At 48.8% G+C, this 13,210-nt stretch overlaps 1 protein-coding gene across 1 annotated transcript in view; it reads left to right on the top strand.

The window, feature by feature from the left end:
* CADPS (calcium dependent secretion activator) overlaps positions 1-12,710 on the top strand; it is a gene marked incomplete at its 5' end in the record, with an annotated part of 176,719 nt that extends 164,009 nt beyond the window's left edge. The window contains 2 exon segments of the mRNA XM_021409345.1: positions 9,541-9,645; positions 11,124-12,710. Of these exon segments, the coding sequence (XP_021265020.1) occupies positions 9,541-9,645; positions 11,124-11,303 (285 nt within the window). The 3' untranslated portion in view covers positions 11,304-12,710.

Here is a 13,210-nt window from a genome sequence, read left to right as displayed (position 1 = left end):
CAGCTCCTTCCAGCAGCGCTTGCAGGACCGTGGCATTTCTTCCCAGTCAGCCTTACGCACTGCAACCAAATGCCAGAACAGAGCCCTCCTCACTCCCCTTCCCCTCCCCATCTCGCACCCAGCAGCCAGGCCGTGAGTCAGTGCCGCTGCTCGCAGTGCATTGGATTACTCACAGGAGTTGGGGTTGCGGGATCAGGGAAGAACGGATGCGGGGCTGCGCGCCGGGCTCAGCTCTCATCCCATAGCTGCCTGCAGCTGCACGCAGCGTGTTCCCCAGGACAGACAGCAACCCGCTCCCTCCCACGCAGCGAGACTGCTCATTAGGGCACAGACTCTCTCCCACTCCTGTCCTGATATGGCCTCCTCTGAGCTATTTCTTCTGCATTGCTTTTTTGCCTGTTTTTTTTTTCCCCCAAGAACGAGTTGTGCCATGAAGGCAATTGGGCAGCCCTACCCCCAGGAGTGCTTTTTGTCCCCTGTGGATCTGCAGAGCCCGGGACACTGCCTTGGACCCGTACCTGCACCACTGGGAGAGAAAGGGACGTAATGGTGATGTGCATTATCCATGTGGGGACAAATCCCCTTTGCTGGAGGATGCGCCCTTTCCTTCAGGAGCCCTTTTCATCCCATACACCCAGAGGAGAGGAGCTGAGTCCCATCCCATCCCATTCCCACCTCTGAGCTCTATGGGCATGTGCAGAGAGCAGCCTTGCGTCCATTCCCACCGACAGCACTTGTCCTCCTATGGAGTGTTCATTTAAGTAGGCTCTGTTTAATTTATTTTAGGGAGACTCTTAATAAAATAAGTCCTAGATCTGTCACTGGATTTTACATGCTCATAAGGGTTTTTTTCCTCCTAAATGTCTTTATCAGAACAGCTTTTCATGTTCCAGTAGACATTTGGTTGAAGACAGTTAATTTGATTTCTTTTCCAGAGGAGATTTTCCATTAATCATTCTAAGCAGGCAGCCTGATTGCTCTGTTGCTCCAAGGTCAGTGCTGCCCTGATCCGTGCGGCACTTTGAGGGCAGCATTTGTTTCGGGGCGCAGGTTGGTGTGCTCCCCCATAGCAGTGAATGGCCCCAACAGGTGCAGGGCAAGAGGTGCACTGCAGGCAAGGAGCCCAGAGCTGCCACGGGGAGCGTGTAGGCTGTGGTGGACTCAGCTTCACTTCCCCTCGGCCCACTTTGGGATGGTTTCCAATTCAATCTACTACCGCGTGTAATTAAAGCATTCCTTAGCATGCATTGCTGGGCTGCACCTCATCCATCGGCGCTGCATCGGGATTGCATTGCGCCAATGAGGCCCTGCGATCAGGACAGGAAAAAAGCAGCGCACTGTGTGGATACAGTGTTGTACCCAGCTTCCTTATATAGGAACTCAGATTTTAGCATGTCAACTTCATTTCTTTTTTGAAAAATGGAAATAAGCAGGGAATATTTTAGAGGTTAAAAAAAGTGTTTGAGAACAGGCAATCCGTACAGAAGTGGTTGTGCATTGCCTTAGCTGCTTTCATGCAGAAGCTCTTTCATTTCGGAACGCTGAGGTCTGCTGCGTGGCAGCGGTGCTGTTGGGGTTTGTTTGCACACTGCTGAGCTGCAGCTGCAGAGGAGGGAGCGGGGTCCCATTAAGGGCTGCTCCTCTGCACGCAGGCACCCAGGGGCTCGGTAAGAGGCTTCAGAGGGCAGTGATGCTGCGGGGCTGTGATGCCCAGGGGTGGTGTGCTGCAAGCACAGGGTGTCACCTCCCTGCTGCACGGAAGGTGCAGAGCTGTCTGCCGGTCCCCTCCGGCTGCAGAAAAAGGGAAACGATGAGCGTGATGAGTGCCAAGCACTGATGTTCAGAGTAAGCCCTGCAAGCAGGGAGCTGGGGAGATTGCATCCTTGGGCTTGGTTGCGTGCTGGGCACCCACAATATAGCTGCCCCATCCTCAGAAACCTCCACAGGGCTGACCCGGATCCCATGGTCACCCCGGGGACAGTGCGAGCCTGGGTGTCCTGGTGCTGCTGTCTGCGGGCGGTGGGGGAGCGCAGGTGCCATATGTACTGCAAAAAGCGTGCGGCACGTCGGGGCGCCCGGCTCCGCTTTCATTCTGAATTTTTCTCTGTTTGAAGGCAGAGCTCTTACACGATGCAAAGTGTGTTTCTTTCTGTGTGTGTGTGTGGCGTGTGCGTGGTTTATTTTTGGGAAGAAAGGAAAAAAAACATAATAATAATGTAATTCGGTGATGCCATTTGCATCCTAGACAGATGATGAGTTGCTCTGGCTAGCAGCTTAACCCTATTATGCAACGCTGGGACTGTGACACTATTAAATAATACTAATTAATCAAATAATAACTCCCTCGTATAGCTGCATCGTCAGTGTGAATGAAATTTCCCTGTTAAAGGATATGGTATAGAGGGAAAGGCAGTGGGAACCGCAGCGCTGAGGACACCGTCTGCACCCGCAGCAATGGTGTCATGGGGATGCATAGGGGTGTTGGGTCAGAGGGGAGTCTGTGGGGTTGGAAAAGATGTGTGCCCTCTTACTGAGTGTGCTTGTGATGGGGGGAGCCCAGGCACAGGCGTGAGGTGTTAACAGAATCAAGCAATACGATTTTAAAAAGGAGGAAAAAAAAAACTGAGGTTTTGCGGGATTTTTATCAGCTGGTTGGCGCTTTACTAGAGCTGTATGGATTGAACGTAGAGATGAATAGAGGGAGCTTTGGCTGAGCATCAGGAGGGGCATTGCCCCGGTACCGCTGAGCACTGAGAGCCGGGGGCTCGGGCCTGGCGGGCGTTCTCGCGTCCCAAACTCTCACCCGTGCAGAAGGGTTCGCTTTGCACAACGCGGCCTGTTACCAAAATGGAGATTTATCTTCTGAAAGAAAAAATAGATGAATCTGAGGGAAAAGCACCTTGCTGATACCAAAGGGAGGGCTGCCCGGAGACCTCTCGGCGCTTTGCTTTTGTGTGCTGTAGAGCTGTATGAAAGACGTAATCTTCAGTGTGGTTTCAACGTGCCTAGAGAGCGTGTGCGCGTCAGGAATCCCGTGTGTTGGAAAAGTGACCTAAGGATCCGCATGGCGAGCAGCAGCGGGCAGGAAGGGAGCTCTCCGGTTCCTCTTTGCAGATCCCGTTCTGTTGTTTCATGGTCTTTGGCAATAGCGAGGGAGCATCTGATCTCCACAATATTGGTGCGTATCCAATTGTTGGTGAACATCAGAAGTTTTGAAACACGGTCGTGAGAGAGAGGAATATCAGCTTAAGGCTGAAAGGCTAAAAAGCGGCGAGCCCCACACGTAAATGCCATTATGCACTTAATGAGGCAGGGCTTAAAAAAATCAGCCACACAAGTTGGTTTTATCAAAGAAAACGTATAAATAACAACCGGTGATTCAAACCGCCTCACAAAGGGAGTAGCGGGGAAGGGAAGCGAGCACTTCACTTGTGGCATTCAGATAATAGTATTTACTACACTAATCTTTCTGGCTTAGCGATTGACAATCAATATATTATCATCAACAAGCGCTAACGCAAACACAAAGCTTCCATTTCTTTTCTAACCGCGTCCCCTAAGTCCCTTCAATTTAATTAAAACCGGACAGCCCTCCTTGCGGTACAAATTAAGAGCTAAAATCATATTAAATATTTGTTCTGCGAGGAAACAAAAGTGTCAGCTTGTGCTACCGGGTTTGGCTGCTTTTTTTTTTTTTTTTTTTCCTCCTTTTTCCTTTTTTTTTTTTTTTTTTAACACGGAGGGGAAAAAAAATCCCAGCTCCTCAAAGTTAAAATAAAGTCTCTCTCCCTCCCCGTCTCCCAAGACTACTGTCTATAACATGTTGTTCCTTATAGAAAGTGGGATATGGTGGCATTTGCTTGATTAACTTGCTCAACAAAAGTGACAGCTGCTGTGGGTGCATGTAGCTAAGCTGCACAGCGCAGTTCCGCCTTTGTACATCTGTCAGCAAAAAAGGAGGAATAAAGAGTGAAAAGAGACAAATTGGTCCCAAAAGGCAATCCATTCAACTCAGGAGGTTTGCTCTATTCAAGCACTCGCTGGGAATCTCAAGTGCTAGGTAGCTTATTCAATTTCATTCATTCTTTAGAATGAGCCCACAAGTGTTTAATTTCTTATTCTGTTGAATAAAAAGGGGGAGCTTTTTTTTTTTTTTTTTTTTATTGGAAGCATTAATTGTAAGACTAGCTGATCAATGCCCGCGATATTAACTCATTGCGTGGTTTCTGTTGGCTGTGTGCTCGTGGCCCCACGGCCGTGCCGTGCCAACACCTCTGCTCCGGGGTTCCGGGTGCACCCAGAGCATCCTGCAGGGTCCCCGAGCCTTCGTCTTGCATGACGTGGTGGAGCTGCTTGGCAGCACGGTCACCCCTTTGTTCATGGTGCTGCCCATGGCCTCAAAGCCAGGGTGCTGTGAGGCACGGTGGGTTTGGTTCTGTGTGCCAGAGGGGGTTCTGTGGCCAAAATGTTGACCTGGAAGAGCGGGTTCAGGGGACCCCTCGCCATCAGCACGCAGTGATGCACAGAGAATGGCTTTTGTTGAGTAGTGGGAAGAGAATCACAGAGTTGTGGAATGGCTTAGGTTGGAAGGGACCTTAAAGCCCATCCCGTTCCAACCCCTGCCATGGGCTGGTTGCCTCCCACCAGATCAGGCTGCCCAGGGCCCCATGCAGCCTTGCCTTGGGCACCTCCAGGGATGGGACAGAGAAGTTTATGAACAAGTGTGATGGAGATGGCTGTGTGGGCAGGTCTGTGTCCCATCTGTGCCATCCCTGATCCAACATGGGAGGATCAGAGCCATGTGCGTGGGGCCATGCTGGCAGCACCACCTCTCTGACCCTGTTAGTGCAGGGCTGGGACGGGGCAGAGCACTGGACCAGCCACCGCTCCATCCTGGCAGCATCGCAGCAGGTTTTGGATCATGTTCTCAAACCCAGGTTGTCTTCACTGCAGTTTGTGTGGCAGCTTCCCAGAAACTCCCCTTTTTAAAGAAAAGAGTAGGAAACTCTGTTGGCCGCGAGTCTCTGCGCTTCTTGCTTGCTGTCATCACCGAGTTTTTAGAATTGCAATGAGTGAGTGGGACCAACAGCCAAAAAGCCATTGAAGAAGGTTGGGGAGGAAAGCCCCAGTAGTCTACATGAGCCCAGAGGGACATGCATGGTCCTTCCACTGCTGCCATTGAGCAGCCCGGGCTGTGGGTGCGCACAGTCACTCAGCTGTCATGGACCGTCAGCTGTAAGTCATGGGCCAAGCTGCTGGCCCAGGGGATGGATGCAAGGAGTTGAGGCACAAGGAGTTGGGATTTTCTAATTTATTTTTTTCTTTCCTGGCTGATCAAGTTGCTTTGAGAGCAGAATTGGTTTTCCTTTGGGAAATGAGACCCAGCGTCGACGCGTTGCTCTCTCCTCCCCTTGCCGTACCCCCGGAACACCTTGAATTCAAGGCTTCATTTCAAAGCTGCCTTTCAGCGTTGCAAAACAAGCCGGTGTCTCAGACAAAGAGAGGAGCCAGCCGGCGTTCGGGGTTTCCTTGTGCCGTGTGTGTCACGGTTTTAAATAGATTTGCCCTGCTTGGATTGGTTCTGGTTGGAAAGCGAGTACTGAAAGTAGAGGTCATAGGGGAGAGTTACTATGGTAATTGAGTAGTATCACCAGTAGTTTTGCTCTTATGAGCATTAAAGTACATAATAATAGACAAACAACAGTGGTTAAAGCTAGCAGGTAGGATTACTATGTTCTTTTGTCAGAAGTATATAATGTCTCGTAGTCAGTTTTAAAGACTTCTCAACCCCCAAATCCACCCAGCAGTCACCTGCTGAGTAATTTTGTATGCCTAATCTCTAGCCCTTAACTACAAGCTTTCTGCTAATTTGAGGCAAATGGGTATTTTTGACACTAAATAGGGCAGTAAAGAATCCCTGACCTAGAAAAACTCCATTCCGAGGCACTGAGAGCAGAAAAATATTCTTTCAGCATCCTTGTGAGACCTTTGCAATGACATAAAATAGCTTTGACTACACTGTGTTGCAGCCTTCGATTAATGGTTTGCAGAAACTTGCTGAACATCCCCACTACAACTTCCCCCATAAAACTTGTCACTTCAGATTGCCATCAGCCACCACAACAATAATCATTTCATGCCTATTGCTAATTGCAAGCACAGCTGAGGCTCAGCGGGGTGCTCTTGCACAGTCCCAGGCCTTTATACCAGCCTCAATCTGTTGTATGGCACTTGTTCACACACAAAAAAACTACCAGTAAAGGCAGAAAGAGGCAGAGTCACAGGTTCCTTGTAATCCCTCTGCTACCCTGCTGACAACCCAGCCCTATAAGCATTCCTGGTTTTGTCCCGCTCTTTACAAAAGCTGAAGTGACCTTAAGCTACTAGTATGTAAGCTTTTGAATGAAGAATACAGCTCCTTCAGGTGCCTTAAGAAGCAGTGTTGCATCTGGCTTACGAGATTCTGTTTGCCGCACCCCTGGGGTGAGCTGCGGCTTCCTGTAACATGTAAAATATGAGTGTGAACTCAAGGTTCATGGCAAGGAACAGGAGGTCATGCTTCCATTCAGCTCGCACCAAAGAGAACGGGGCCTTGCAGATGTTCCCGGCTATGTGTAATGACACCACCTCCCGGAAAGCAGGAGCCCAGCACGGGGTTGGTGGGTTTTTTTTTTGATGAAATGTGCCACACTCAGTGTGCTACTTGCAGATTTATTCATATCAATTTTTGCCATTTATATATTCAGAGACAAGCTTGCTATTTCAGCAACTTATTGATCATGCATTTGCATTCCAAAAAGGAGAAGAAAGAAACTCAGAGCGAGCCGACTGCTCGGGCAGGTTGGGATGCACGGGCAGCACTCACAGCCCTGCGGTGCTTCTGCTCCTCTGCTGCTGTCCTGCAGCATCCCAGCTGCCACGATGCACCTGGTGGTACAGGCTGCTGTGAACAGGAGGGGCAAACCCCACAGTGGGGTTACATTCCTGGCCGTGCAAATGGGACATCTGCTCGCTGTGGCCAGGCTCTGGTGCCATCCTAAGGGCATTTGTTTGCCTTTCCTCTGCTGTTACCCAGGTCACGCTGCGTCGTCCCTCGCCCCGCACCCCTTGGACTGTGTGCAGGTTATCTAGGGGATGGCAGATATCATCTGTAACAGGGTGGGTGGCTGCGAGTTACAGTTGGGCTCCATGGACCCACGGGAGCATCGCTCTTTACATTCCACATTGAGTTTTGAGAAACACATTTATACCTTGGTGCCTGGGAATGCGTTGCAGCCCCATGGGAAGGGCACATTTGGGCTGTGCCTTCTGCACCTGGCACGTGGGGACGAGCCCCAAGGAGCCCCGTGTCCTGGGAGGACATCAGAGCCCACCACTGTTGCGCTCTTTTGTCTGAAATCATCGCATTCCCATTCGGGAGCATTTGGCTTTGTTGTTGTTGTTGTGTTTTTTTTAATAATATAATCATATGCAAATGTTATCCTCTTCGGAGGGTTAGTCATGAATCAGAGGGCTTGTGCGTCTTGTAGCGCATTAACACTAGTGATAGCTAAAGGGAACATTTAATTTATGGGCTAACTTATTTTTATGAATATGCAGGGCTTAAATTCAGCAGTTGGTGCGTGCTCTATGAAGTGACGTGACGGTTTTGTGTATCAAGATCAATGAATTACACTTTGTCTTTTTTTCACAAAGCAGAAAGTCTTTGGAGTAACTCAGCTCTGAGGAGGAGAGCTCCTTCCATGCCGCTGAGCAGCACGTGGCTGAGCCCCCACAGGGTGGGATTCAGTTCTGTTTCCCATCTGTGCAGGTGTGTGTGGCACAGGACAGACGTGGCAGGACCTGCCCCTGTCCTGTTCTGGGGCTGCACAGAGCTTCATGTCACAACTGAGGCCCCACTGGCACCGGGACCTTAGGGACAGCTGGCCACAGCCGACATTGCTCCTTCTTTCCTGCCCAAATTAGCGTCATTCCTGCTCTCAGCACTCACCAGGTCACCATCCTGCAGATGAAGGGCCAGCAAAAGCCTCTGCCCTAAGCTGGCTCAGCAGGAGATCACCACTTGGAATGTCTTTGGTGGCTCTTCCATCCCTTTATTTCCTCCATTTTATTGAGAAGTGCTGTAGAAATAGAAGTACAGTTAGAGCAGCGTTTGTGGCAATAGGAGGTTAATACTTCATTCACCATCATGATATGTTCAGGTCCAGGTAGCAGACAGGACACCAGTTCCTACACTGTACAGCTCTGGGCTGATGAGGGACAGTGTAAGTGCCATGCCATAAATCATAGAATATCCCGAGTTGGAAGGGACCCATAAGGATCATCCAGTCCAACTCAAGAAATACCATAAAGGGGAAGTCTCTTCCCCATGCAGCGTGCCAGGTCCTGGAGGGGGATGGCAACTACTGGGTGTGTTGCCGTCTGGTTTGATAACCTGAGCCCACATTTTGGCTACAGTGTGCACTCTTAGCTTGTATTTGCTGTGCTCGGCCTTGTGTCAGCTTGTGCACGTGGCATGCAGAGACCGACACCAAGGAAAAGGTGCAGTGATGGGAGGAAATAATGCCTGAGACAAACTGATGCAAGGCTTTAGGTTAGTAGGGAGGAGGTTTCATTGCCAGCTAACCTGGATAGAGCTTGATTGGGATTTTTATAAATCAATCTGTGGTTTTTTTTCCTCTTTAATTGGTTCTAGATAAATTTCCACAGCGCTGCAGTACAGGGTTTTGACCTGTGCATGTGTAAGAATAAACAAGAGTCAGACCGTTCCTGTGCACACTGAGCTGTGATGGTCCCTGGGCGCAGCCCATTTGGGAGCCATCTGTGGTGCTGAGCACACGGAGAGGTGTCATGATCCCCACCACACCTGGCCCTGCTTCTGCCCCTCCCGAGGGCTGTGCCAGCCCTGCTGAGTGGGGCACTGAGCTGCATCCCGCACCGCAGGGCTGGCAGGCTGCTGCCACGCAGCTGCAAGCCTTTCTCGCAGGCAGGCAGCAAAATTTCAGCCCCTGGAGGGGCCCTGCGAGCTCAGCAGCTTGAAAACAAGCTCATTTGCTTGCCGCTTTGCCATCTTTCATAACCGTGAGGCCAAAACCAAAGCGTTTCCCGCGCCGCTCCCATAGATGCCTGCACCAGCACGCCCTTGCCCTGCAGCTCCCCAGGGCTGCTCGAGGCGACGCGCAAGCGGTAAGTACCTGAGCGTAGTCCTAAAGGCAGGGCTGCGCTCACTGGGGCAGGGAACGGGTTAAAAACCGGACCGGGCCAAACTCCCACCACTGCTGCCAAGTCAAGTCAGTGGCGAAATAGGATTAGAGAAACCGCACGGCGTTGCTGGTGGCCGCTGCCCCCGCGAGTGAGATTTGCTGTGGTTGTTACTAAAAGTTAAAAGCTCGTGCATGGCAAATCTGTGTAAAAGAGGGTGCCTGTCTCCCCCTGGAAGTCCGTCCCACCCCGTTAGCGGGCTGGCGGTGGGGAAGGTTGGTCCCGCTGCACGCTCGCTTGCAGGGCGCGGGTGCTGGAGAAGTGCTGTCTCTCTTGCAGCAATGGTACACCAGCTCGATGAACGTCGTCTGCACCTGGCTGACGGACCGCATGGACCTGCAGCTGCACATCTACCAGCTGAAAACGCTCATTAGGATAGTGAAGGTAACACCTGCCGGGCTTTCGTGACCGTCTTGCTGCTGAAAGGGGCGCGTGTGCGTGCAGTGTGTTCTGATAGGGAAGCGGGAGCCGGCAGCAAATGCAGCCCTTCGTTAAGGTGCTTAAAAATGAAGAAATTTATCAGATGGATAAGCAGGAACTTGAAAACAGAATATGCATGGAAGCAAGAGCAAAGCAAAAGAGGGAACATAGTGCTGTCCAGCCCTACCTGTACAATAAGCACACCGAAACCTTCTCGTGACTGATCCAGTTGGTCTCCGGATCTAACACGGGTTGAATCAAACCCCACGTCTTTTAACACTGCTTTCCTAGAAACATGCAAGCCCGGCTATGGCTTGTTATTAGTGTCAGGATGCAAATGAGGATTGTTCTCATAGTTAACTGAAGTTGTTTCTTTTACAATGGGTGTATATAGTCAACTCTTAAGAGAGCCCAAAGGTGAGATAACATACCCTGAAAGTAACGTTTTTTTCTCTTTGAGTGCACGTGTATGTGTGCGTGTCTTGGACTAATGATAATTATTTCAGTGTGAAATTACAGTGGTTTACATGAAATATAAGAACCTAAAATGATCAAAAATACATTTACCCCCTTCTGTGATCTATCTAATGCTTTTTTTGTCTAGTATTTTATAATGTTTATGGTCTCGTGTGCAGTGAACACATTGAAGGCATGAATAAATTAGAACTGAACAGTATTAGTGTGCTTTTCATAACTGAAAACAGCACAGGCAAATTATTTCTCCTTGTCAGCTAGCAGAGGAAAGCTTTCCTCCTGGTGCTTTATTTATACCAATATTACTCTCAGAAGCAGCTACAACACATCCAAGGACTTTCTGCAAGTGTATAGCAGTAAATAGTTTCCGCACACAGCACATAATTAATGGAACTCAGGGGCCAGAGTTTTAGCTTGTGGAGGCAAGAAGTTTTAAAACATAAATAGAAACTCAGGGACATTAACCCTAGTAATGAGGGAAGTACAGCTGACTGTGGAAATGCAACTCCAGCTTCGGCATAAGGTGAAGAAAGAGAGATTTGAGGAATGCATGCTGTGTGCTTATGTTTATACATGAACAATTTTCTCCAGTATCCTGGACTTTGCTTATTTAAATCCAATATTGTAGGCAAGATTATTTAATGCAGAGCATTCCAGGAACGTTAATCATGTCTGCAGCTATAGGCAGTGAGCGTTCTGCTGCGCGAAGAAAAATAAGTGCCATTACAGGCAGCTGAGTGCATCTAGGAGCCAGGACAGTTGCTCTGAGTAGCACTACTCTACTGCTCCCACGTGTTGCTAGACCCCAGCACGCTTTATGGAAAGCTCCACCCCAGCCTCTTCGGGTGGTGGCCCCAAAGCATGGGGACACAGGGACACGGGCTCACTCCCGTGGTACAGCCAGGGAGCTGGTACCAGCCAGAGCTCTGTGCTGCCTCCTCCTCCCCTAGTGCCTCTCTCCTCTTTAGAAAACGTACCGGGATTTCCGATTGCAAGGCGTGCTGGACTCCACCTTGAACAGCAAAACCTACGAGACCATTCGGAACCGGCTGACAGTAGAGGAGGCCACGGCGTCGGTCAGCGAGGGCGGAGGGCTCCAGGGGATCACCATGAAGGACAGCGATGAGGAGGACGAAGAGGACGACTAGGGCAGCTGGCCTGGAGACCGCCGGGCCGCCCGGCGTCCGTGCATGTACCTCGTCCATAACTCAGTTAGCCACATTAGGAATCCTCCGGTCAGCTCTAAACGCCCGTGAGAAGTTTACCAATACAAATGCCATGTTAGCTGTGTGGTAATAAGGTTAGCACCTCTCTTCGATTCATCGGTTTCCCAATTTCATATCTGTATGTTCATAAGCAATATTGGAGCACCATTGTTTAATACTGTTAATGGAGAACTACATAGAAAACATACTAGGTGTGTCCCTGTTATAATTAAAGTTTAAACAATGCTTCATTAATGTACTGTATATACATTGATGGTAAATTGTTGTGAAGATGAGTGAATCGAGTCCTTTCATTTCTTTGTTTCTCTTCTGTGGATGCCAACTGCTTAAAATTAATAAAAAAAACAGCTTTGTTTTTAAAAGAAAAATGAGGCAATTACAAATGATTTTTTGTTCTCTCTGTTCATTTAAAATCCAGAAAACAAACAAACCCAGACAGCCGTTTGAATCATTCTGCATCCTTGTTAATATCCCAGGCTCTTCCCTTCAATATGCAGTTAACTCCATGAAGGCTACATCCCAAAGGATTAGTCATTCTAATTGCCACACCAGATTAATCCTATCATTATGGATATATCACGCCACATTACAAGTCCAAAGCAGTTGTTTTATGTTGACATTTGCTCCTCTCAATGTTACACTTTTGTTTAAATTTCAAATAACCGTGTATGTACAAAGACAACTTGAATTACAACCTTAGACTATACAAATGTGTTTATAATAATATATTGAATATTTATTTCAGTAGATTGTAACCATAATTTACAACTCCTCTGTTTAACAATGGTTTTTATATATGTCATGTACATTGCATTTTGAGCAGTAACTGCATGTCCATCAGTCCCCCTTCCAGAGCTTTTCTTTCTGTGTAAAATAGTGATAATCCATCTTGCTTTTTTTGCCTTATACAAGCCGACAGTTGTAAAAGTGTGAGAACTGTGGCTTCTCAATAAATAACTATTCAGATGTCCTAAGAATAAATTATGGAGTCTTTTTATGTCTGCCTTAGAAAAAACAAAAAAGAAATAACAAGCTGAGATGTAAGAGCCCCCACCTCTCGGAATAAAGGCATTTTCTTTTCTCATGGGTGTTTTTACAGTTTATTAATTGAGAAGATGGCTTCCCAGTTTATTTCCAAAGGTCAGGATGGGACCACACTGTGTATTCCCCAGGTACACGGGCATTTTGGCTGTCAGCAACCCAGTTGTTTCCACCATTGTCTGCACACTGCACCCAATCACCTGTATTTGGACATTTAATTGATGGTCTGCTCTGGTACAGCCCCCACAATTACACGGTAATTAGCCTTGCTCAACACTTACCTTGCACAAACAGGCTTCAGTTTGTATCTTCTCCCGACAAAGCCACTGGCAGCAGCCTGCAGGGCATTTACAAACACAGGGCATATGGACAGACTCCCAGCTGAAGCTGAAAAGCAGGCAAGAGAGAAGCAGAAGAGCTGATATCCTTCACCCCCACACAAGGCAACCTGTTGCCACCATGGGGAGTGAGGACACAACTTTATCACCCACAAATGAATGATGGGCATATGCTGGAAAGCATCCTGCCTGGCATAAGGAAGCATCAAACCAAAGCATCTTCCAATGCCCAGGAGTCGCAGACACTCTCCAGACAACTGGAAGAGATGGAAGGTGTTGGGTCCCAGTTGGGGCTCAGATGGCTATGGAGCCCTGCAGTGCTGGGTTTTGGGTCCTTTCTCTCCATGGCAGAGTTTACCCAAAGCTCTGGAGGTGATCTGCTGCCCCACCTGGATCGCCATGCCTGATACATCCAACACTCACCTGCCCACAGTGACTTATGTCACCGCC

This window comes from Numida meleagris, chromosome 11 (assembly GCF_002078875.1).
Source record: "Numida meleagris isolate 19003 breed g44 Domestic line chromosome 11, NumMel1.0, whole genome shotgun sequence".
NCBI lineage: Eukaryota > Metazoa > Chordata > Aves > Galliformes > Numididae > Numida > Numida meleagris.
Note: the sequence above shows the minus strand (reverse complement) of the source record. Positions and strands in the feature narration are given on the sequence as shown.